We start from the raw sequence: 26,380 nt of genomic DNA on the forward strand, positions 1-26,380 counted from the left end.
TGGTTCCCAGCGATTTGTTTTGATATTGTTCTCTAGTTTAATATGGCCATTTGGTTCTTAAGTTGTCGTTACATAGCAGTACCGGGGATTAACGGGCACCTAGATAAACCTCACGCAGAATCACGCGATTTTTTATGTATAGATATTTTGGTTCGTTTAGGCGCTGGGCTAGTGCCCGTAAATGAAACTTTGTGCCTACAGAGAACTCAAAACATGCTCTCTACGATGTGAGCCCATAACGAGCTCACACAAACTGTTGAGCGGGAGCCTTCCCGCAATCTCATTGGCCTCTGTAAGGTCCATGCAGCTCTCAGAATATTGAGGTCTCTATCACGGTCCTGTAATGACGTGTAATTCTTCATGTGACTATTCAAAGCATTAAACTGCCAGCTTAAATCTCCAAGCAGACGGGGACCATACGCATGGTGTCTTCCTGGTGGTCTGAAGCACCCTCTCCAGGCTTGTTTCATGCTCTCATAGATGTTGTAATGCCTGTTGGATGACAATTTAGCGATCAGTCATTGATCGTTTTCTCAAATCATTTCATTTGCAGAGAGAGCGAAAAAAAACCCCCAAACATCAGTAGAACATCCCATTGCCGTTTCCGGGAGACGAAGAGCTGCTATACGACGAAGAAGAACGGTTGATTCGGTGAGTAGATATCAATGCACTCTGTGGAACTAAACTTCAGTCCATGTGATGCATAATGATCAATTTTCCCCTTCTCCCGTCATAGAACTGGACGTATACGGAGGTTGAAATCGAAACTTTAACAATGGATTGAAATGAGACTTTGAGTAGTACAGATAGGGCTAACAAATCTTCGACACTAAAAACTTCAATTCTCATGCAGTCACGAGCTCGAATTGAAAATACGAAACATCTGTTTCATGTATCCATCCGGTTAAACCTAATACAAAACAAACAAACAAACCCGAAAATCAGGATATCCTCTTCACGAGATCCAAACCAGATTGTTTCCATCTTTGGCGCCTTTGTTGTCAAAGCCTGTCACCGTTGATTCCATGTAGTCATATGGAATTCCAAATATGAGAAAGGGTGGAATTTTTAGATTACTAGTATCTAATTTGTTGTCACATGCAGATTCTAAATGGCAGCGGTTTGGCAGACCTAATCTACTCTCACCAGGGAAACAAGATTGTATCCATTCTTCCGTCACCTTGGACATCCGAGTTTCCAGTTTCTCGTTTACGTCAAGCTAAACATTTTGCAAATCTAGCTTGGTGTTGATGGTCGCAGAATTCTGCGGAGACGATTATCATGTAGCCCGTATCGAAGTCACAATGCTCGAGAACTTTCTACAGTGCAGAATATATATGTTCACCAAGAGTTGTTGGTAACCGCGTCACAACTTTGATCAATGTATTAAAGTTCAACAGAAAATGCCATCCTACGGAACGTTCTTGTTAATCTCTTATAAACAACAGTTTCCTTTGTCCTTGAATGATAACCCACTTTTATCTAGATGATCACAGCACTGGCATGATTTGGTGAAAGCATAGTAGTTAGGAAAGCAATTGAGAACAGTAACTAAACACAAATTCTGAATAATATAGATGCATACATCAACATGTTTAACATTATATCATATACATAAACATGTAGATACTAGCTATAACGAGTATCATATTTGCATATATTATGTTTGATTATGCTGATAAAAAAAGAATTGTAAATGATGCCATACAGAGAATAAATCGATCAAATCAAATCAAATCAAATGTATGCATATGAAGAGCATGCTTCCAAAAGGCGCTAAATCCATCGTTTTTAATGGATTAAGTGCCTTTTGGTTGAAAGCTCTTCATATACAGTGTACATGTGTATGATAGTGGTAGAAGGAATGTGTATATTTGCATATAATCGCTAAGGTGCTTTTAAAGGCAGAGAAGAGTAATGCTATGTGCTGTTTAAGAATGTAGACCATTGATTTTGTTAAATCTTAATACAAGGAGAACATCAGGTATGTAACTAAAGGCGTTAGGGATAGTTAACTTAACCTCGAACATATAAAACATTTATGCATATATTTGCTTGTATACATTTGTTCATGGTATGAAACTTTCTGTCAGGGAAGCCTCGAAGGAAATCACATGAAAATGCATGATGAAAAAAATAAAACATAATGTATTTAAAATGAATGAAAATAATGCTACTGCTTATCAAAATATACATGGGTGATAATTGTGTTCCCATCTACTTCTCGCTCGAGTGTGCTTGACCATTGCCCACATCAAAATCATATTTTGCTACTTTAGACAAAGTTGGTCATTCACTGCCTATGTAACCAATATATATATATATATATATATATATATATATATATATTTATTTATTTATTTATTCATTCATTTATTTTTATTAATCTATTTATCTATCTCTATGCATTTTACAATACACAGTGTTGTATGGTGTTGTCCTATAGGTGATGTTCGTTATTCCGAAGGTTCGTTATTCTGAAACACATAAATTCCCTATTCTCCGATGATAGTTAACCTGAAAATGAAATAGGGTTCGTTAATCTGACATCAATTGGCCAAAAATGCAAAGAAGGTGCGTACTAACGAATCTTGTAAATTACGAACCGTAGTTCGTCTTCGAAATAACGAACTTTCGAAATAACGAACTGTAACCTTTTCCGTCATGAGAGGTGCTCCTACGAGTCATTGTTCAATAGTCATGTAAACTTCATGAAACATGATGACAAAATTGTCAGAAAGTTTTTCAGATAATTCTGTTTTGGCCGTCATGGCAATTAGCTCCCGCAAATGAAAACGTACTGCACAAGTTGTAGGTTAAGCGTATTGAAGCAGTAATCATGTGTAAAGATGTATGTGAAAGCAAAGGGCGGTTCACATGCTGCCTTTCTTTAAAGAATTAAATATTAGCGGTTACGTCAGGGTTATCAGTCATATTAAATTTCTGATGTCACTAACCTTTGTGTGTTTGAATGTGTTTCATCTTGTTCTTCTGTATAAGTAATAACTATGCGCTTATACACAACTACATAAGAGACACAGTTTGTAAGGGTGGGAAATACTGTATGCTTTTATTCAAGTACACCGTTTACTATATATGAATCTATCGTTCTGAAAATAGACTTTACCTGTTCCACATCCATATATACATGTTTGGTATTGATAAGGTTTATAATATAGAAATAAAAAGAAATAAAAACAAACACAGTAATAAGTAAGTAAATGAATAAATGTGTATAAATATACGAATGTATGTATGTGTGTGTGTGTGTGTGTGTGTGTGAACATGAACTGTGTCATTCGACAGAAAGATTCAAAGTATGCACATTATGACGCGCTGATAAAGAAACGTACATTGTATTATGATACACAATATTTCTTTTCTGGGCAGATTGCTTGAAAATGGATAATGGAACAAACTTTAAAAAATTTGCCGTAAAATTATTTTATTTCAAAAGTGCCCTATTCTTCTGCAGAGGTATACTCAATGTCCAATCGCGGGACTTCTATGTATTTTTTTTTTTGATTGCCATTAGTATGTCAAAACATTCAATGGCAGACTGTTATATGACATCTATATCATGCCAGGTGTAGACGGTTTTCGACAAGGACTATCGGTTGAAAGTATCCTAAGCGTTTTTTTTTTTTGTTGGCTAAATTAGAAGTGTCATACATAAATTGTACACATACACATACTCACTAGCTTCACTCTATAGGGAGAACAGAGCAAATTTAGTGCTTGACTAAACATTTTTCCACTGATGTGCCTATACGAACTTGGAATTGACAGCTCTAGAGAACATATCGAATAATCATCGATACAAAGTGTCAAAACGAATAAAACGAAACCAAATACGACTTTATCGCCTTACTTTCAGGAATTAGATCAGGTTGCTAGCATTATATCACACCGCCTTAAAATGATAAATAAAAAGCGCTCTGCTTCATTGATGCACTCTGAACGTAGGTCGAGTATCAACTGTCATAGTATTTTTTTTCGGGAAAATTTTAACTAGTTGCTATAGTGTATACAACCAAAGACAGTTTACATTCTCCGTATGAGGCACCGCAATCAAATCACCCTGTCTGATTGAAAGGGGTGGGGTAGACAGCGTTTGTGCTCGTCTGACGTTACTTCCACATCTACATGTGGTAACTTGTCATTTCATTGATGTTTCAAATTCAAAATCAATTTAGCGGAACAAAAATTGCCCTTCCATAGTACTACTGGAATACCTCATTCTAAACTGCACACGGTTCGCAGTTTCTTCTATTAAGCTCTTGAAGTTGAAACATAAACAACAACACTAAAATGATATGTCATATTATAAGGATTTGAATGTCGGCTGGGCACAGAAGCTGTTTATGAACTACAAAGAGTCAGTGCATTACACCTTGTTGAATTGCCCTAACTTTAACACTGGAATTTAAACAGAATTGACGTCTTCCAAGCAATTTGGATGGTGCAGTGCGGTGTTGATGAGATTCTGACGAATAAAGGGTGAAATGGTGGCAGTAACATCGTAATGACTCCCAGGCTGAAACCCTGCTTAATCTGTCTTTATTCCTATCATAATAGCCGTGTCACGATTCCGTATTCATATAAGTGTTGTTTTTCTGCTAGTAAAGCGACAAGTGCTTTTCGCTATTTGAGCAAGACGAAACCAACATCCAAAATACAACTTAGATTTCCCCTTCTATTCTTCTAAAAGAGTTTAGACTGAGATTATTTCATTATTCCTGACGACAAGATAGATTCAAGATATTTTCAGGATTTTTGAATGTCGCGGTCTAGAACGGAAACACGATTCTAATCTACAACAAATGAAAGTTACCTCTAAGTCCTGCAAGCAATAAGATTTTTATTTTTTTTTATGAAACGAAAACCAATTGATTTTGAGTACTTTATGACCCTTGAATGATAATATACGTCCGGTTTAATTAGTTTGACCATTACCAAACGAAACGGGAACAACATTAAAATCTAGCATGAAGTCTGTCTGGATTCGTTCCAGAATCACAATTAAAAATATTGTGAAGAACATGGTAGTACCTTACGAAAATATTTAAACATTGTGGGTCTTTAAATCATTTCGAAGGAACCTTGAAACTTTACTTTTGGGGAGAACTTCAAACATACGGGATATTGCACCATTTTGTTTTTTTTCACAGCTGGTAAACAGTGACAGCGGCTATAGCGCGATTTTAAAAGTTTTATGACATACAAATGCATGTTGATTTGTGTTGATTCATGATACCCTCAACATCACTTTTGCAGTGAAACGAATATCTAGAAACATTCCATATAGTCTTTTTTACTTACATTTTTTTTAATTTTTTCAGATTACTTGGATACGCCCACAAAAAAACCCCTTCCAAACCAAGATTCTGGTTGTGACCTCATCCGTCAATCATTGCTAAAGTACTAATATGATTAACAAAAGACATATGAATGCACCCTCCCCGTGACCGAGCATAACTTGCATGTCTCCTCGCCATGTCTCTTGTTAGTCACATTAATATCACAGAAACATGGAAGTTAAATATGCTGAGTCGAGGGGAAGGTGCATTCCAATGTCTTTTGTTAAACATATCAGTTCTTTAGCAATGACTGAGAGATAAGGTCACAACCAGAATCTTGGTTTGGAAGGTTTGTTTTTGTTTGTTTGTTTGGTGTGGTTTTTTTTGTGTGTGGGCGTATCCAAGTTATCTGAAGAAAAATAGAAGAAAGATTATTTAGAAATATATGGAATGTTTCTAGATATCTGTTTCATCGCAAAAGTTATGTTGAGGGTATCACGAATCGACACAAATCAACACGCATTTGTATGTCATAAAAACTTTAAATACGGGGCATCTTTCAAAGCTGTTTAAATGCCATTACGCTTGAAGATTCGGAGTTCATCGTCCCAGCCGATCACGTGACCGTCGTTTTCCGCCTCCAGCCAATCCATGAGAAGACGGAAGTAGCTTTTGATGGCGCCCGTGTCCATGAACGCCTTCCCGGTCAACTTCTTCATCGCCTCGGGCCACGGTTTGCTCATGCCCATCTCCAGCATCGACCTGAGTTTGGCACAACAACGTTTAGGGAGAAGTTCGGTGATAGAGGGAATCATAAAATGGTGATGGATCCTAATAAATTATAAAATGGGCTTTAGAATCTCTGCAATCTGATTGGTTAGTTGTCATGCATTGATTTTTTTACTGATCCACACTGAGCCATGCGTCCGGTAAAATCCGAACGCATGGCTCAAGTCTTGTATAGTGTAATAGGTGTACCGGACGCATGGTGGGAAAATGGTTGTATTTCATGAATAATTTATTTTCTAACACGATTATCATGCCTATTTCGTGGATCAGTAAGAATTGGATGCTCTTGTTTAACTTTGGAACAGACTAAAACCCACTCGCTAAGATGGTGGGTTAAACAGTTCCAAAGTTAAACTCGCTCATCCAATTCTCACCGATCCATGCACTGTGCATCATTTGCATGATTGGCTGAGAGCTCACACAATCTTTCACTTTGCTTTAAGGCCAATATGATTTTGCAATGGGTGTTGGTATACTAATGACCAGTGCTAACATCGCCTGCTTTCAGCTGCAGTGCGCGGCAGTGCGTATGTATTATGAATGCATTGCGATTGTTAGTACGTGCGGATAGGTTAACTTGGAACGGGTGAAGGAACGCTTGGAATTATGCGAAAATGGCTGACGCTGGATTTAGATCGTTGGATTTCCAACTGATATCTGAAAATGAAATTGCTGCTCTGCCAGTACAAAGAGTAGTAGCGCATTTGAATTCGCAAAGTTTGAGACTTTCCTCACCTGAAACACACACACACACACACACACACACGCGCACACACACACACACACACACACACACAAAACCCACTCTCAAAGCACGCCTCGGCTTCTCCTCGTGTGTTCGGACTGTTCCGAAGTTATCATCTGGTGGATATAGCACCCTGTGTAATTTCTGTCTTATTTATATTCAATTCACTACACACAGTATTGATACGAATTATTAGAATTAAATATTTGATTTTTCTATATTCATTCATTCATTTTTCCACTTCCAACAGAAACATACATCTCTCTCTCTCTCTCTCGATATACTCTCGATATATATATATATATATATATACACACACACACTTGGTGATTCTATCCTTCTATGAAGAGTGCTCGATATTCTCAAAGGAAGAGCTTTAGACAGAAGTATTGGAACAAGTTCACTCGGTTGACAGCAGGTTCATCCGTATTTTATTGCTACTCGGAGTTTCATGTCACCTCCATGAGGGGCAATCATCAGGCAATCATTGCCTGATGATTGCCCCTCATGGAGGTGACATGAAACTCCGAGTAGCAATAAAATACGGATGAACCTGCTGTCAACCGAGTGAACTTGTTCCAATACTTCTGTCTATATATATATACATATATATACATATATATATATATATATATTTTTTTTTTTTTTTTGAAACAAGAGAAGGGAAAACTGACCAGAAACAAATAATAATAAATCGTGAGAACTTTGAGCAAAGAAAATGGGTTTTCATCGGGATTCGAACCCGAGACCTCCGGATTACTAGACCGGTGCTCTACCAACTGAGCTATTGAAAGCCCTAGATCGGTGTTCGTCCCAAACCTTTAACTCTCTCGTGGTCAGAAGCTGTAATGTGTGTGTGTGTGCCACACACACACACATTAACCTGACATAAACCCAAAGGATGTAACTCAACTTTGGAATAAATGCGAGGGATCGCCGAAGCGATGCAGCTTTTTGTAATATATTTTGAAACAAGAGAAGGGAAAACTGACCAGAAACAAATGATAATAAATAGTGAGAACTTTGAGCAAAACCCATTTTCTTTGCTCAAAGTTCTCACTATATATATATATATATATATATATATATATATATATAGAGAGAGAGAGAGAGAGAGAGAGAGAGAGAGAGAGAGAACTTTGAGCAAAGAAAATGGGTTTTCAACCCATTTTCTTTGCTCAAAGTTCTCACTATTTATTATTTGTTTATATATATATATATATATATATAATATGTAATACATATATTTCAGAAGTTGAATGCATAATTACATTATAACACTCAATAAACGAAATCCATAAGTTTGCAAAATATTCACAGTGTACGGAAATGCTTGAAAATAATGCGTGCATGTATAGGGGGCATTACCTCCACTCCCCCCCCCCCCCCCCCCCCATGTCCCACTGTGTTTATTTGCCTGCGGGCGTTTGCAACATCACCAACGCATTGATGTGCGATGTCACATGAGTGTTCGAGCGCAATATGTGGTGTCTTTTAATGCGTTCATTCCGTAGATCATTCCCCTTGAACCCATTTTAATCAAGAAGCAATGAAGAATTTGAACTAACGTATACCTGAATGTACCTCATTATCCGCTAGTAGACACAGTAGTGTTATCAACTGTTATAATTCGGCTGGCAACTTACTTGAATTTAGCTCCCGCCTCCTTCGAATTGTAGATATTGCAGAGGTGAAGAGGACCCTCAGTTCGAGCTGCAGCGCAAAGAGATTCTTGGAACTGGAACTGAATGAGAAAACTCACAAAGTATCTGTCGGGAGAATTAAAGAGGACAGATAAGAGATTTTCCCTATCCAGTCCTTTCTCTCATTTGCTTTGTATTGAGTTCTATGATTTATTCACTGTTACGCATTCTAACATCTAACACTGTCTCAGTCCTACATCCCTTCGCGCTTTCTTTAATAGTTGTTCACATTTCTTTTTCTGCGTCTACAAGTATTCTATATTAGAGGATACCATAATCTCTACAATTACGTGGATTAACTAAGTTACTCTCAGTTCAAATGCCGATGCAACATAGGGATCATTTTGGTAAAATGGACAAAACAAAGGTAACAGCGCAGGAAAGTGTGTCTGAGAAACTCCTCGTAACATCTTATGGTCTTTGCCATGAGTCGTTTCAAGTTGATATCCATGAGCTCAGACAGGTGTTCACGTTTGACAAACATTTGTGATTATCGTCGGTGACAGACCTGTTTTTCTTGCCTCCACCAGTATGGCTTCATCTTTTCATCTGTGGGAAACAGCGCTGTCCTTCAGTCATATCTGATTTTTTTTTGGCAATGGTAAACATTAATGCGTTTTTTTTGTCTCTTACTTTTCTCTTCTCTCGCACGAGGCCGCGCAACGTTTTCAGGGAGGTGGAGGTTGTGGGTAAGAGTTGATTTACAGTGCTATATAGTAAGAGTAGCAGAAACGTTTAGAGCAAAAAGGGGAGACAAATTACATCATAGAAGCGAAGACACGTTAAATTGGAAATTCTGCAATTTCTTGCATTTTCACAATTTCAGTGACACGTTCACAGTCTCACTGCAAGCGTTTGACTGACAGAGTGGATGTTATGATATCATGACTTGTGTCTTTTTCACCTTATATAAGGCGTTCCCGATGGTACGTGGTACTTTGCTCCGGGATCGAAATCAGAGCTGCTTCTCTCCACTGGTGGTACTAGGCCTTGGTACTCCCTCCTGAAGGGGGGGGGGGGGGGGGAGGGGAGGTGAGGAAAAAAATCGATACTTACATCAGCATTGAATATATATATATGTTTCAGACAACGAAACACATAGCCAAACACACAGACATGCGAAAATGTTTGAACATGCTTTTTTTTTGCTTCATGTTAGTTCTTTTTTTCTCTTTTCCCCCTGGATCGTATTCTTTCGGAGTTTTTTTCGTGTTTTTTTTTTTTTTTTTTTTTTTTGGGGGGGGGGGGGGAGGTGATTTTTTTTCCACAAAGAAATTTCATTCATTTAAACATTCAGGTACAAAATAAATGTGTTGACATGGGTGGAAGATGGAAACCCACTTTCTCTCTTTTCTCCTTTGGACACTGCTCCTGCTCACCTTAGCTGCCACCATCGCTGGTTGTACTGTGCTGGAGTGATCCGGCCACGGAATACCTCCCACCTCCATTTGTCTATCAACAAGCCGAACGGAAGGAAGGCGATCTTGTTTAGCGCCACCTGCATCAAGTAGTTGATCTCTTGTGCTGAAATTTAAAACAAGAATATCAGCAAAAATGCCACTTTTGAGATTTTGTGCTTTTTCTAGAATTTTCCACAAAAATGACAAGAAAAATTCAAAACATTTGTTATGTGTTTTACAACTTTATTAAATCCTCAAAGTGAAAACTGTGCGGTAAATTTCAGTATATTATGTCTGAAGACAGTTAAACATTTTGAATTTTTATTCGGTACTAGGTTTGTCACATGATCTTGGTAGAAATATGCATTTCCGAAAGAGACAAAGCAAACCCATAATTGTAATTCAAGTCCCCTCTTTTCCTTTTCCTTTTCTTCACTTTCTTCACCAATATTCAGTAACAGTCACAAAGGAACTACGTGAAAATACTGGTATCAATGATTTCAATAACCTGTGGGCTTTGAAGTTTCTCCTTGATAACAGGGAGCTTTAGATTTCCGTGACGCGGACGTTCAGAGGAAAGAAAAAATGTTCTGAGCATGCGCATCATCGCTTATCACACTCGATATAATATCTATAGCTCGTGTCGTCTGAGTTTTCACTACGCGTTCTTGCATTTCTGCGTCCGCTCGATTCCCAACGCAGAGAGCTACTAGATGCACTGATCATATGGGGCGCCATTTTATTTTTATAGGTTGCGTCCTACTCGGTAATCTAAAGCTACTTTTCAATACGACGCAGGGAGAGAGGAGAATTGCGTCCAACGCAATCGTCGTCTAAAACGTCCGCGTCGCAAATCTAAAGCTCCCTGATACAAACCTATAACCACAGACGGACCAAGGAGGTAGGTCTACTCGCCTAGTACCTCCTTGAACGAACTTACCTCGGTCGATCTCTTTGCTCTCGAGGAGTTCGATAGTATGGAGGTAATCTGGTGTCACCACCGAGAGGGCTATAGTGTCCCCCACAGCCTCATGGAAGCCCGGATTTGCCCCGCCCCGTAGTATCATCGGTTGTTTGCTGTACTGGAGGTAATACTCGCAGTGGCCCATCTCATGGTGAACTGTATTGAGATCTTCCATGTTGACCTCGGTACACATCTTGATTCTTTACAAAGAGAAAGGGATAACGATTCTAATCAAGAACAGAATATCCACACGAAAGAAAGCGACAATAATACCATCATTGTCGTTTTCATTGCTACTGATTGACAAATTTTCCTTCATCGACGTAAATAGACACCGATTATTCAGTTTCCAGGCAGTAGTCAAACTAAGAAAAATCATGGGCATATACACTTGGGTTGAACCCTAACCAAGGATCTCCTGATTACTAGGTAGGCTTCGATAAAGGGCAATTTGTCCATCAGTTTCAACATCAGTTGTGGAGGAATGGAGCGAGACCAAAGTTAATGTACAAGCAACGACTAAGATATCCATATCATCACTGTATATATGCGACAGTGAACAAACGTTAACTCGGCAATAACAGGAGATGTATGATATTTCTTAAATTAGGAGGTTTTTAAAACTGTTCTCCTGGTGAGATGCAAAGAAAAAGAAAAAAAATATGTAGGAGCGGGGAAAGGACATTTTCCTTTTTACCTTACGTCTCTGTTTTCAGCAAAGTCGTGGGCTGATCCATGGCAGACTACTTCCCTGTCTGTGGGCTTCTCCAGCATGGACCGAGTCCAGAATGTGTCAGGCATTGGATCCAGGCCTAGGGAGGTGAAGAACCTGTCCATCCGGAGCAGATAATTTTCATTTATGTCATTTATAACACAATGATATCAATACCGTGGCCAAAGCAATAATTCCCCTATCTAGTAATAATTATGATTTTCTTTATCCAAGGTAGTCTCTTCAGTGTTGTCACTGCTCTACTAGAGGGCCCTGCCATTTTTATAACCTCAGCGTTGCATGTGACCCACTTCTACACCAGGGTAGAAATGGATATGGTAGGTGAAAGCATCTTGTCCAAGGACGTAAGCACTTGAGAGGATTCGAAATTGAGACTTCCGATTGCCAGTCAAGAGTCTTATCTACATGCTATATAGTGGTCCCACGTGTCCGTCATACGCTATTCATCAAAGCTATTCAATCTATCCACCTAAGATTTTACGGTTTTAGCTAATCAACAACGCCATGATCATGGTCGATTATGTGTAGTGGCATGTGAAAGACTTTTCTATGAAGCATGCAAAATGATATTATTTTGAATGCAGGGTCATGTAGCGACTGTTGCAGAAAACTGGGCAACGAAATGTTATGGACTTTCCATTATTGATAATCATATCATGCTAAGAATTGAAATGCTAATAACTTATGACATAATGAACGTACCTCTTACAACATAGTAAATTTCTGTCAAACCAAGAGCAATTTCTCTGATTTATAAAATATATTAACAAACCCAAACAATTTGTCAGGCTATAGAGACGCCTTGGAGTTTGTTTTTCAATAGTGATGGTTGTCATTCTCTAGACGGTTGTGCTGATAATATTGTTAATCATTTTCATGAAACGTCAAAGAAAATTAGTTGTAAACTTGATGTTTGACTGACGTTCAACTCCAAAAAGATTATAGTTGTATGTAAAGAGCAGTATAATGCGTGTGTTCTGAACACAATACACGGTTGCTGCACGAGAAGGGATGGTAAACAACATCGTAAATTAACCTTTCTCATGATGGGCTTGTAAAGGTCATGCTTGGATTTTTTTGTCGTCCACGTGACCTTACCTGTTGGCTACCTGGAACATCGTCTGTACGGTCCACTTTTGCTGCTTCATGGTGGCTGTGACGTCGATCGTGCCCTTACCTGGGTACGGCTCTACGATGTCGTAGATGTTGTTCCACTGCTGGGCCCACATATTTCCTGTCGCCATGTCGGATTAAAAATGGCAGTCGTATGTTAAATAACGCAAAGAGAAAGTACCCTCAAGATCATTGTCTTTGTGCGAAGAAATGAAGTCACGTTGCCCGCAGGAACCAAGTATACCATTGTTTATCAGGTGGTATGTGAAAAAATTCCATGTCTTGAAGATATTTCAAATGATTTTATTTTTCACGAGTACCCTGTGATCTAATGGCAAGATGAATGATTATGATGACGTACAGCGAGAGAAAACACGATATAATATCGATATACACGGTAATATACTGTACTAATAATGACGGTTATCATAATTATCTTTATTATCATTACAGACATTTTTGTTAAGACCATATTTTCATAAATTACAGTTTCATATTTTTCATCGTGGCATAGTGTAGAAATGGAATTGAGTAACAATATCACAATAACCGCATTGATGACTGCGTGTTGGAGACAACGCAATGAGGAGAGAATACAAGGACAGGATTATCTTTATTTTTCCCAGTACGGATAAGGTCAATTGGAGGAATGCTGGAAAACAACATCACAGGGAAAAGAAAAAATGAACACGGACAGTGTGGACAGTCACATGGAATAGCACACGTTGAAATATTATTGTAATCACATTAAGTCAAAATGGCTTTAAAGCAAGGCAAGTCCATGAAAACATATCAAGTCAGCTTGTAAGGTTTCCTTGCCTAGTAAATGAGCAGGGATAGGTTTGGTTGGGTCGACTTTATCCACACCGTACTGTTGAGATAGTTTGCGTCTCACATAGGCGTGAAGCTGAAGATACATGGGTTTTATGTCCCGCCAGAGTGCGTCAACCTTCGTCTCAAACTCGGGATCCTCGTAGAGTTCCAGGAGAACGTCAGTGTAGGAATCGTAACCTGTCAAGAACCAAGGAATATGAGTTGGCAAAAATTGCATTTCGAATAGGACATTCTGATCAGCACTGGTCTTGCGAGATCACAGTTATCTCTGTATTAACGTTACCATTTTCGTGATTTTGTGTTTTTATCTAATAGATGTATTATTCTAAAGCATCTTGGTGGTTTGTTTTCAAATATTTTCCCGTTTTATATCCTTTTTCAATCAAGAATTGTATCAATGAAACTGTACACTTTGAAAAGTGGAAAGGAGAACTTGAAAGTACGCCTTATATGCAATAGTAGTTGAACGTTCTTTACAAAATCTATATTCAAACGGATGATTTGAAATAAAAATGAAGTAAACGTGATTGCTATACAACATACACTGACATATCAAGTACTGTATAAGGTAGTAGTCTAAATAGGTGGATCATACCTCCATTTTTTGCTGCCTCGTTTTTGAGCCCCACGTACACGGGGTACAGGCGACCAATCTTCGGCCCCACAGCGTCCCGCCATCCCTTCCAAGCCTCGAGCAATTTGTTGTAATCCCGACTTCGCGCCATCACGTCCTCCAGCTCCGGCTCCAGGGACAGGCAACCGTCCGTCTTTCCCGCGCTTTGTGATGGCGGGCACACCTTCCCCACGCTGTATATTGTCTGCATCTTATTGGAGGTCTTCTGCAGAAGTCTGTGTGGTAAAACCCCAGTAATAAGCCATTGTGTTACACCGTACTATCAAACTTGGAGTACACATTGCGAAAAGACTTGATCACTGTCCAAGCCCACTGATTTGCCACCCCCCCCCCTCCCGCGCGCAAAGTACATGCCCAACAAATTTACCACAATCTATTTTAATATTTCTCAAATAGAAATAAAAACAGAAGAAGTAACAATGGAAAATTACAAAAGAAATAAAAATGAATACTCTTATTCAATATAAATGCAAGTGGACAAAATGGTCAGTACACAGTGGTGTTGAGGTAATAAAGGTGTATGAAGAAATACCAGTATGATGAGGCTTACGTATGCAGGAGGTTTGAATCTATAACTTGCATCATGTAAATATGCACTCTTCTTCCAAACACTCTAGTACACACAGGTGTCCTTGCTAGTTTACACACACACGGACACAGATGAGAACACACACACATGCACACACACGCGCACACGCAGTAAAATGCAAATATACATGTAATCTTAGGGTTGCAGGAAGCAGTGTGACTAGAAGAAGAAGAAGAAGAAGAAGAAGAAGAAGAAGAAGAAGAAGAAAGAGAAGAAAGCCAGCTTGTTTAATTTGAAGGTGGAACATATGGGAACGGGGCGCCCTTGAATGTTCGAGAGAAAAATGACGCTGTTCATCATCATCGTCGTCATCACCATCATCATCAGATCAGACAGACAATGATGACCTCAATATGATGCTATCATGACTTAATGAAGGAGAAGATTAACAATTAGCAATGAACAACCCAACTATAGCAAATGTAAATAATAGTGATTACTGAGTAATAATAATTACAGAGGATCTTTTAGAAATAAAAAAAAAAAAAAGATATCAAGAACCTCGAAAATTTGCGCATAAAAGAAAGCTATAGTGTTATCTTTAATATTCACAGTAGTTATACTTGAGGAACTACAATAATACTACGGATATAGGTAGAAAAAAAAGAAAACAACGAAACAAATAGGACACAAAATCTTTACATGGTTCTACTGGCCAACAAAATGGTATGAATCTAGGGATGTACCTTCTCTTGTCGGGATCTCTTATCTCGCCACCTCGTAGAGCAAATTTCAGCATCCTCCTTTGTTCGTAGGTGAGGTCATCTTTGACTATCCGCTTGGCTTCATCTTTCATTTCGAGTCCATAGTTACCCGATATCATCGAAACGTTTGATAAAAACTGAAAGGAAGAGACGAAGAGGAGACGAAAATCATTCAGAAACAGTGATTATTTTTGACATTCATGGAAAAAGTTAAAGGCATTTTATTGAAAGGCAAGGAATAATATTCCTTAACTTTGCATAAGTAACGTTATAATATCATGCTTTATTACGTTGTGATTCACTCCGCAAATTATCTTTATCACGCTATCAACACTCAAAATCTTTAAGACCTTTTTTTTTTGGAGGGGGGGGGGGGTGCATAGTATAGAAATACACGTAGCGTCTTCCGAGTAGAAATATGATCTCGAATTACATGTGCGGAAGACTGAAATATGGTACACACTTCCTCTCCACACGGCTATGATATTATGTCAGTCGTAATTCATTTTGTTATCCTGCGCAGGATTTCATCAAATTATGAAACATTTATTCATGACGTGGATTACACCCACCTTGAACTAGGCGTGCCCCATCTCTTACCCGCACCTTACTGCCCATGTCTTGGGCTCTACGAGGAGAAGACGCGGCACACCATATCCCTTGATTTTCATATTCATCTTCGAAAAGCATTGTATACCGCCATTGCACAATTACACTACTCCATTTTTGTAATACCTGTCAAAGATGAATGCTATACAAATTGTATGTGGATGTTCATGAACCACTGATAAGGTAGGCATGAAAGGTAAATCGTTATTTCCGAGTTGAGTTTAAAGTCCACCGTTGTATTACTAGACGCCTCAGGTGTGGTATTGATAGCTGTGGGCCTTGATGTAAATTACAATTTCTGGTAAAAGCAAAGATGAGTATATTTCCATGCCCATTTCAGTTAAGTTTAATCTTATTGATGCATTTTCCACGACAACCATACATGAATTGATGGTACATGTATTTTGAACAAAAAAATCTACGTGATAAATCCACAGTATAATAACCACGCTAATCTTAAAGTATTAGAACAAATACTTTAATATCAAAGAAGTCGACAATACACGAATTTCCAGTTTAAGAAGGAAAAGAAAATAATCAGGAGTCTGCAATTTAATATAAAGGTGACTGTTTCGATCACTGGAGCACTAGAATGCCAAACACGTTTAGTTTTATCACGATTCCCATGCTCCTGTTATCACGTGTAGATATGAAGGTCTCCTAATCTTCACACAAATTTTTACTTGTACGTGTTATAAACGTCTTGAACGTATGCCTACGTATTGATAACGTATATTTACATTTGGTAAACTAAACTGTTTTGTGAATGTGTGTGTATGACTATCAATCTTATTATATAATATCTTTGCAGAGTCCCTTGCTGCACTACGTTATGTACACATAAAAGAAAAGAAAAGAAGAACCTTACGAGCACACACGCACACACACACCCCAAAAAAGGCAAAACAAAACAACACAGAACCCATACACACAGACAAATTAGGGGAAGATTACTAGTTATGCGACTGACCTCAGTGTTATATTTCGTAATGTTTGTAAGATAATTCCATGACGACAAGGATGCAAAGTGTGATGTCTCCGCCATCGTGAAATTTAAGGCATCAAACCAGTCGCTTATGACTGCCTTGTTCTCCACGATCCCTGAAATGGCAAACAGAGAGAAATGATCACTAGGAGAGATAAACAAACGCATTACTGAAGGAGAATCAAGCCTCGATAAGAGCCCATCAGAACTCGCGAAGCATATGTGGATACCTTTTTGATCTCACCGCCTTTTGAACCCTTTTGGTTCTACTTCCGAACATTCATGATTACAGTACGAGTTTTACCGCGGCAATCAAGCATCATTAGATCTTTCGATAAAAAAAAACAAACAACGTGAAAATGCATCATATCTGTGAGTTCTCGTCGTCAAGATGGAAAATATTTTTGGTCTCCTTTCCCATTTTATCATAATATACAGATTTTCATGTATTATGTAAATAGTTATCTGATGTCTTTACTGCTCTAAATCATGCATTATTGAGAGGTTATCAATGTAGATATACATTTCTCGTACAATGCATGCAATCATGCCGAAGCAGATTGGCTATTTCAGGCCAAAAAATAACAATATATTTTCCCTTGTAAGTAAACAATATGTAATGAAGCAATCATCTTAATCCAAAAGATTTCTATCACTACTTACTCTCACAAGCATATACACTTAGAAAGATGCTATATCATTAATATTTGTTCTATACATTTGGTTAACCATTGTACATAAACTTTTGTGGAGGACCAGGAAGAATTTGCAGAGCGCCCAGTCGGTTGGGATATTCTCGAAAAGCTTCTGACTAGCGCATGTGCGTGCCTGTAAAATGGCTGCGACTGGCTGGAATGCTCCCCAAAGAGTGGAGAGTGTGAGCACTGTCAGTGCTGGATGGAAATAATGTATCCGGTCACCGGGGTAATAATCGTCTGTAGAGCGCACTGGGATACTTGACAAGTCTGAAATGCGCTATGTAAAAACTAGCTATCATTATTTTTATCATTATTATTTGAATTTACTCCGGCAAAGCACCCTGCAAATCCACCAAAAGGGTTTTCTAATGTCGTGTATATTATGTTAAAAGGATGTAGGGAGTAAAGAAGGACGGAGTACCTGCAATCAAAATACATTGGGCAACCTTCGGGATGGGGACATAAACGTTGGAGTCTCATACTTGCCTTCAATATTATAGAGTAAGCACGAGAATGAATAGGAATCCTCGCATGCCATTCGTCCTAAAAGTCCCCTCGTACCGTCGACAACGCGTTGTAATTGACTAATGTCGAGTTGCAGGTAGCAGGTGACGTGAACGCTGAGAAGAGTGAGGAACAGTGCGCCTCCAATCGGCCACCCTGTGGACAGCTTCATCTTGACGGGAAGCTGGACCACAGGAAAAATAAATAAAAACTAAGTCAACGGAGTAGAATGATACACATGTCCAACCAAAATGTGATGAAAATTACATATAGATACGTAGATTCTTTTTTTTTTTATCTTAAAGGACAAGTTTACCTTCATAGAGATGTGGGTTGAGTGAATGCAGCAATATTAGTAGAACACATCATTGAGAGTTTGAGGAAAATCGGACAATCCGTTCAAAAGTTATGCATTTTTGAAGTTTCTGCTCACTCAAGGCTGGATGAGAAGACTACTATAGCTTGTGATGTCACATGAGTACAACGATATAAAGAAAGAATAAAGAAATTCAACATATTTTCACTTTTCTCGCATAACAAAAGAACACTTGACTTCTCTCTTTCAGAAGGCAGGGGAAATGATATTACCCTTAACATATTATGTCAGTAGCAAGTCGAAGAAATGTGCACTTTATTCAAAAAGTAGTTTAGTGAAATTCTCTTTTTATTTTCTTTATATGGTTGTATGCATATGACATCATACACTGTAGTAGTCTTCTCATCCAGCAGTGACTATACGCAGCTCCTTTAAAAATTCATAATTTTTGAACGGATTGTCCTATTTTCCCCAAACTTTCACTGATGTGTTCTACTAATATTGATGCATTCACTCAATCCACATGTATATGAAGGTGGACTTGTCCTTTAAGCTACATATCACGAAACACTGAGGAAATCATGTATTGTCCGCACATTAACACGTCGATGATAATAATTCTATGATCGCATCATAATCATAAATTACAAGTTATTATGTACGTCAAACATGAAAATGATTGTTGACATTTCAACTTTGAACATACGAAATGGACATGCCTCCTACGAGGATGACAGCGAAGAAATCAACAGTCATACAGGCTTTAATGTAATGGGTAAGTCATGTCAAAAACTCTTTAACAAACATGTTAAGGTATGGAAGACCAAGATCCTGAATAAGAAACCAACTCGGTCATATATTCAATTTTTCAATACAAATGAGATTTCATTTCCAATATCACATTTTTGTTGATACAAATTCAAGGGAAAAAAATGCAATGTATACAACAATACTCGATATATACATATACATGCGAAACTAATGTTCAAAATAATTGAGTTATTGAAAAAGACAGGCCTAGGTGAAAGACAAGCTTGTAGAAATGTGGGTCACTCATAAAATCAAACTCGCAACACAGAAAAAATACGTATCAATGTCCGTCTTTGCCAAAGTGTGAAAATGGGTGCCTCGCTATGTTGCATGGGAGAATGAAAATGTCAGGGCCCTGTCCAGATGTACTTGCGATATGGAGGCTAGAATAAAAAGTATATATCATTATAGCTACTACTACTACTACTACTACTACTACTACGACGACGACGACGATGACTACTGCTACCACGATTGAATTCTTAATTCTTGTTGTTGTTGTTGTTGTATCGTGATTTTAGCTACTATTATTGCTATCACTACCATCATTACGAGGTGACGACTCTCGCTGTTATGAATAATTGAATACGACCTTCACTCTGCTCAAGCTAAATCACAGGCAACTACGTAACTGGGCGTTTCCGTGATGAAACAAGGCTATTGAAATGAAATAGATTATTGAACAAATAAATTATTAAATCATTATACTTGCTATTCACCAAAACTGTTGCCTTCTAAGATGCTGAAAATGTGAAGGGGGCACTTGTTATTCTTGATGATAGACACTCTTGTCCCCTTTTGTCTCGAAACATTTGGTTAATTTTGGGACCGCGACTGGCCTCACTTGGGTGTGGTATTTGTAGAGGAGATTTATCCCAATGATTGGGATGTATGTGTGTGTGTAATGTACGTGAACGCTTAGATGAATGGCGGGCATACGCGATTACAAAACATCTTGAAACACATATCAATCATTTCAATGATGCCAGAATATCGGCGGTTCCGTGGCAGCGAACAGCTTAGCGTTTACGTAAAAGACTTCCATTTGAAACAGACGATCAAGTTGTTCATCAATGCGCGACGAGATATGAAATAAATGATAGATCTCCCATTAAGATGAAAAAGAAAAATCACTCCTTCTCAACTCTATTTGCTTCGTTCCATGAATCGCTGTGTCAAAGAGGTGGAGGACATAGACCAGCTGGGTCCATCGCACAATCGATTAGCGCCCAATGTTAATAAGCTGTCCTTCTCAATAATGGTCTCAGGAAGATCTCTCATCCTTATCTAAAAAGCATCTCCGATGACTCAGCTTCATCTAACCGCGGGGGCAGAATAACTCCGACTTTAATCACTTACATGTAGTGTTAACATATACATTTCAATGACTTTTGAGACTAACCCATTCACTTTTGGTAAAAGCTATCTCTTACTACGCGGTTTCAGTTCAAGTGAGTTCAGGGGGGGGGGGGCATTTCATGAAGCGTTTTGGTCGGATATTTTCTGACAAACTGTTACAAGCTTCTGAAATCCTTGCATCTGATTGGCTGAGAGCAAATTTTGTCCGACAAAGTTGTCGGACAAAATGCTTCATGAAATGCCCCCCCCCCCCCCCCCCCCAGTTCTCGCTCACTTGCGTTGCTGTGACATGAATGAGATCACGCCAGCCTTGGCTATCAGCGACTCAGTGGGATACTGCCAAGCTTCTTCACCTCTCTGCCTTTGAACCAAGATGTTATTAGTCTCATTCCCCTCCTCTGACAATCTACCTATCCCCACATCAATGTCTTTGCGAAATGGTTTTGACTCATGACAGCGAGTCCTAGGAATCCCTGCTTCAGTATTACTGCTCTACAGCGCACCACTCGCCCAGAGCTAAATAATCAAACACAGACTCAATTTTAGCTCGTCGTAATTGTTTTCTCAGTAAGATTTTGAAGAGTATTCAATCGACTGCACGTTAAGTGCATCACTAGGTAAGGGATTGGCAATCTTTCCATGCAGAAATGTTTCTAGAATTATATCAATATACTTTGAGGGTCAATAATTCTCAGCTTGAACATTATTGGTATTGCATTTAACTTGCTTTCCTGTACACTACAGCGAGCCGTTCTGCATACAGCAGCACAAGCATGACAATGGGATTTCAAACAGTCACGTACATACACACGAATATTATCCATTATGTTACAACAAAATCTGCCTTCATACTTGTCAAAAGAGACATCCATCATTTTGTGCGCAAACCACCAGCTTTTCTATACCGGGATCCCGTCTGATAGAGACACTATCGTGCAAAAATCACACAAACCTCCCACCCGTAAGAGTAGCCCATCTTACAACCATATGTAGTGTAATATGTTCAATCCGTTCAAGCCGTTACTCAGCTCTACATATGTGTTGAAGAGAGAACAGTAATAATTTCCGTGCAAATCATGTAACATTGCTTACAAAAGGCGCCAGTCATTGTGCGTCGAACATCATAATAGTGTATCTACCATGGACTGTAAACCGCTGGTTCTGTCCCCTTTCCTTGTTTGCCCCACTCACACGTCAGTGATTCTATAATGTTTTTGGTTGTCTGAGTTTTTGCACTTTGTGGCTGTTCTCCTACATGATATCACCCTATATGACCGATCTGAACTTCTTATCCTGTGACTTTCATCTATCTCTTTCTTCTACAGCTTTGCTGAGCTGATATGAACTTTTTGTTTGTTCATGTTCTGTTTTCTATACCTATATATGGCAAACACATATCGTCACATACACTTCCTCTTGTTTAAACTCTATGGGGTATTTACTTGTGGTTTTTTTTCACTCTGCTAAAATATAAGCAAACGAACAAAAGACAAAAACAGAAAATCCAACTCAAAACTTGCGACCACACATCCTTTTCTTGTGTGACCTATACGAACATGAAGGGATTCAAAATCATCGATCAAAACTAGTGACTCCTTGAATTAACCTTTCAATAGTGGGGGAGGGTTTATTTTGCAATTGAACCAAAACTTTGTGTACAAACTTCCTTTGTAATCAAGAGGACACGGAGGGCCAAATTTGACTTTGGTCAAAGTCTGAAAGGAGCGTGGTAGATGACAAGAGCTGTGAAACACGCAGCCTTTTTTTTTTTGTTACTGTGTGTGCCTTTTTTAATTTTCATGTAGCGTGAGGAAGGGAAAGTAATAGCGATATTGCGGTCGTTGTATTAACACGACGGCTTTGGTCACACTTACAGGGCCTGTCAGTGAGTAGCCTAATCGTGTTATCATGTAATAATGCGAGCGGCCAGTGTTGGGTCGAAGTCAATATCACGGTCCCCACGGGTGACCGACAAAGAATATTGCCGTCATAACGATATTGCTTACTTGGTAAGTGGGTGGGGTGGGTGGGATCTGCTTTTAATAGATAGCTGTCCTCTTCTTTGTTCGCGCTGAGCATGCACTTCTTTATACCTTAGTGGTGGGTGCAGGCTAGATGGTGGTGGTGGTGGTGGAATGGGGGCGGGTAAGGGGTACAAAAGACAATTTAGTGCTTTCGGAATTTAATGTTGCTTTCCTGTTGTTGACATAATTATAGCAACTTAGATGCACCATCCAGATACGAGGGACAAGTCTCTTAATACTGAAGGACTGTGTTCACACAATGACCACTGCTTCATTTCACTGCTTCTGGCTAATAACAGATACGAAACTCAATCAGATGACCGGAGGTCATTCTCTGTCATACTTTCGATGCGTGTTATTGAATGATTTCGTGCTGTAGGCCTACGCACTATTCTACATGTACTAGGAATGATATGAATTATCTCCCTTGGTATGTCTTATGGTTACATTTAGAGTATCAAGGGGTCAGAATAATGACTATCGGGACGCTTGAATAAACGATCTCTCTTTGAATATCACAGACATCCATGTTTTGTCTTTCACGCAGATATCTTTCAGTTTTGAGCCAAATGTCGTACTGGGGAGGTAACAATCTTTATTATCTCATTTTCCTAAATCGTGCATTGGCATATCCAGGCCAATCCCAGAAAATAACAATGAGATTATGTCTTATTGTTAGTGAGAGGGCCCTCTCTAGTATGTAGGCTACAATTTAGAGGATTAAAATACACCCACTATATCTTCATTTTTATACTGTTAAACAAGTCTGTCATCAGCAGTGACGATTGTTTTTTTTTATCACAGATCAATTTTAAGTAAATTACACAGATATACTGTGCAGTTGGGCAAAAATTAACAATACATAATGCGACACCTGTATTACAAAGAGTCGGCTTGATCACATGACTATATAGCGTCAATTGTGAGGCCTGCAAACTTACTACATATTAATCAATGAATCACGTCGCTATCTTAAACGAAAGTTAATTTCGTCTATCTCGAGCTATTCATACTTATGTCAGTATTTCGCCTTAATTTTTCTTTCCAAACGTGCAAAGTAGGTCCTACTCTCACCGTGGTTTCTCTTCAGAATAAAGCAATAAAAAGAGTCACAGAAACGAAGATAATATACCACAAATTTATCTAAAGTTGATATATAGGTATGGTTTACAAAATGATCTCATTTGAATATTCCAAAAATCAAAGCAAAAATTAGACAAAAAGACACTACTTTAAGGTGCCAGGTTAAAGAAAAACCAACGCCACGCCTCCCACCTATCCACACCCACATCTCTTTACTCTCTCGATCCACCACTGCCTGGCAATCTTGTGATCAGAGAAGCAAAACACTGCGCGTCGTGACAAGAAGAAACAGGATTCCAAGTGAGAAATTTGTAGGAAATTATCGCATTTTGTGCAGCCATGGGTATGTGAAGAGAGTAAAGACCGTGTAGCGGTTGAAGATTTTTGCTGTTAACACCTGCTCATTTGTTTTAGTAAAGCCTGCACACCCACAGACGCAGTCACAAACTGAAAGTCTTTGTCGGACAAAATTCCACTATTCGCACCTATCCGAGTAAAGTACTGCTAAGGCACACGCCTCGTGCATTGTGGTAGATGTACAGTTTATACCAATGTAGAGCGGGTGAATTAATTTACAGACAGGTCCTTTACGAAAGACAGACACAATCCCGCTACATTAAAAAAATGCAGTGGGAGTGACATAATGCGTCATTATTGCCTCACATCTCTCGTAATGATACATGATTTTGGCTTAAAGGAGAACTCTAGCTGATTTTCAGACGTTTACATTTGAACCACCATAAATTGGTTATACTGGGTACGGAGTTTCAGAGTTTATAGTGTTTGGGATAAGGAATAGAAGTGTTTAAAAAAAATTTAAACTAATCGCAATGAACAAGGATAATGACATAGCAGCTTCACCATAACAATGCATGAGTGGGGGCTCTAAGGAAGCAGAAATAAAAGAAAGCATACACATATTCTACACAGGTGCCACTCTTGCTAAGACAAGACGTGTCTCAATGGAACTTGCGATTACTCTTACATTATATTTTCTAAATGTGAGCCTCCTACTCATGCATTCTCATGGTGAGACTCCCTCTCTCATGCATTCTTATGGTGAATACTGCTACACTTATTCAGTGTATTTTGTCTTTTGGTGTTCATAGTTGGTTCTTCTGCTGCTCAAAGACCACAATATTGATTCGCATATATCTAGACATGCGAGTTGTCGATTTGTGTACTACATGATGTGTGAAGTTATACAAATCGGTCGGAAACTTTCCCCTATGTCCCCTTTAAAGCACCGGGAAAGAAAATGGCTAGGGATTAGCATTACGTATGGAATAGCTCTATTTCTATTGTTGCAATCGTTGCTTTTGATTGATTTCGTTTGTCTCTCGCCTACCGCCATAAGTCACCACGATGACTAGAGACAGAATTGCTGGTGGTAAGACTACTAATGGACAGCCATGATTTGAACCAACCTAACGGGTTCTGTGCTCCTCATCTGCGTGTTGTGTGTGGCGCCATTAATTCACTAATCACTTTTGTCGTTTTAGTGAACGTGATTCTCTCGAGGAACTTGAGTAAAACGTGCTGTCAATTTGTGGACTGAAATTATGACGGTAATATTACATCCGGACCTCTCCTGTTTATCATTTAGCATTCTCTCTGAATTAGCATTTATTTGGTTCTTCTTCTAATTCTCTTCGTTTTTTTTCTTTCTATCAAGTACTCTCTTCCTCCCCTCTCCGCATAAAAGTCTTTATACGTCGATCCTTCACAACAGATTTTCATGATATCTAAACCCGCTTGATGAAAACTCCACCCTTATGTGGCCACAATCGCCTATATAACTAGGTTCTCACCCAATTATAAGAATGATATGTCAAAACCCACCATTTAGCATTACCAAAAAACAACACCTGACCACAACAACAACAATTACAACAACAACAACAATTACAACACTAACAACAAACAAGCTAGCAGCAGCAGCATCGGCAGCAGCATCCAAAGATGATGTCCATCAATTAAACAAACAAACAAACAAACCATAGACTAACAAGCAAGTTTATGTCTCAACATACACAAACTACACAATCAGACATTGCCAAACGAGGCTCTACGAACGAGAATAACGTTAGACTGTGGCTATAGCCCTTGTATAACGTCCAAGAAATTACATTCAGCGATGTCACTGTAAAAGCCTGTACTTACGGAAGCCGGTTTTGGGAACCCGTTGTCAGTTTTGCCTTCCTGAAAACTACGACGCCATAACACAGTCAAGCAGCATTTGCGGGGGGACCGCTCAAGACAGGAAGGTTTCTTCCTCCCTGCTCAAGGTAAGTTGACCCATAGAAAACACAGGCTTTGGATTGGTTTGGCACTCTACACAGGTCCACTCTTGGCCACTCGTCAGACGCCTCATTCCACTCCGTGTACACCACAGGCTGGTGGTGGTCATTTTGCCCCCTTTCCACGTGATTAGGTGCGGGATGTGTACAATCTAACGAGTGCTCAGTGAGCTGTGTGCAGTCA

General features: G+C 38.9%; 1 protein-coding gene and 1 non-coding gene across 2 annotated transcripts; both read right to left on the reverse strand.

Annotated features, from left to right (window-relative positions):
* Nucleotides 1-5,407: 5,407 nt before the first annotated feature.
* On the reverse strand, nucleotides 5,408-26,380 carry LOC139733279 (angiotensin-converting enzyme-like). Its single transcript, XM_071644115.1, has 13 exons — nucleotides 26,060-26,380; nucleotides 18,287-18,488; nucleotides 17,088-17,218; nucleotides 15,491-15,645; nucleotides 14,177-14,430; nucleotides 13,567-13,758; nucleotides 12,733-12,868; nucleotides 11,599-11,730; nucleotides 10,878-11,101; nucleotides 9,917-10,061; nucleotides 9,442-9,540; nucleotides 8,481-8,603; nucleotides 5,408-6,062 (listed from the first exon to the last, which is right to left on the reverse strand). Exons 2-13 carry the CDS (start codon nucleotides 18,474-18,476, stop codon nucleotides 5,870-5,872), a joined length of 1,974 nt encoding a protein of 657 aa, XP_071500216.1. The 5' UTR covers nucleotides 18,477-18,488; nucleotides 26,060-26,380; the 3' UTR covers nucleotides 5,408-5,869.
* Trnat-agu (transfer RNA threonine (anticodon AGU)) lies at nucleotides 7,556-7,629 on the reverse strand. Its single transcript has one exon. It is a non-coding gene; the product is annotated as a tRNA-Thr (tRNA).

Source organism: Diadema antillarum, unplaced genomic scaffold (genome assembly GCF_040938485.1).
Source record: "Diadema antillarum isolate AM-2024a unplaced genomic scaffold, OU_Dant_1.0 seq00000466_RagTag, whole genome shotgun sequence".
Taxonomy (NCBI): domain Eukaryota; kingdom Metazoa; phylum Echinodermata; class Echinoidea; order Diadematoida; family Diadematidae; genus Diadema; species Diadema antillarum.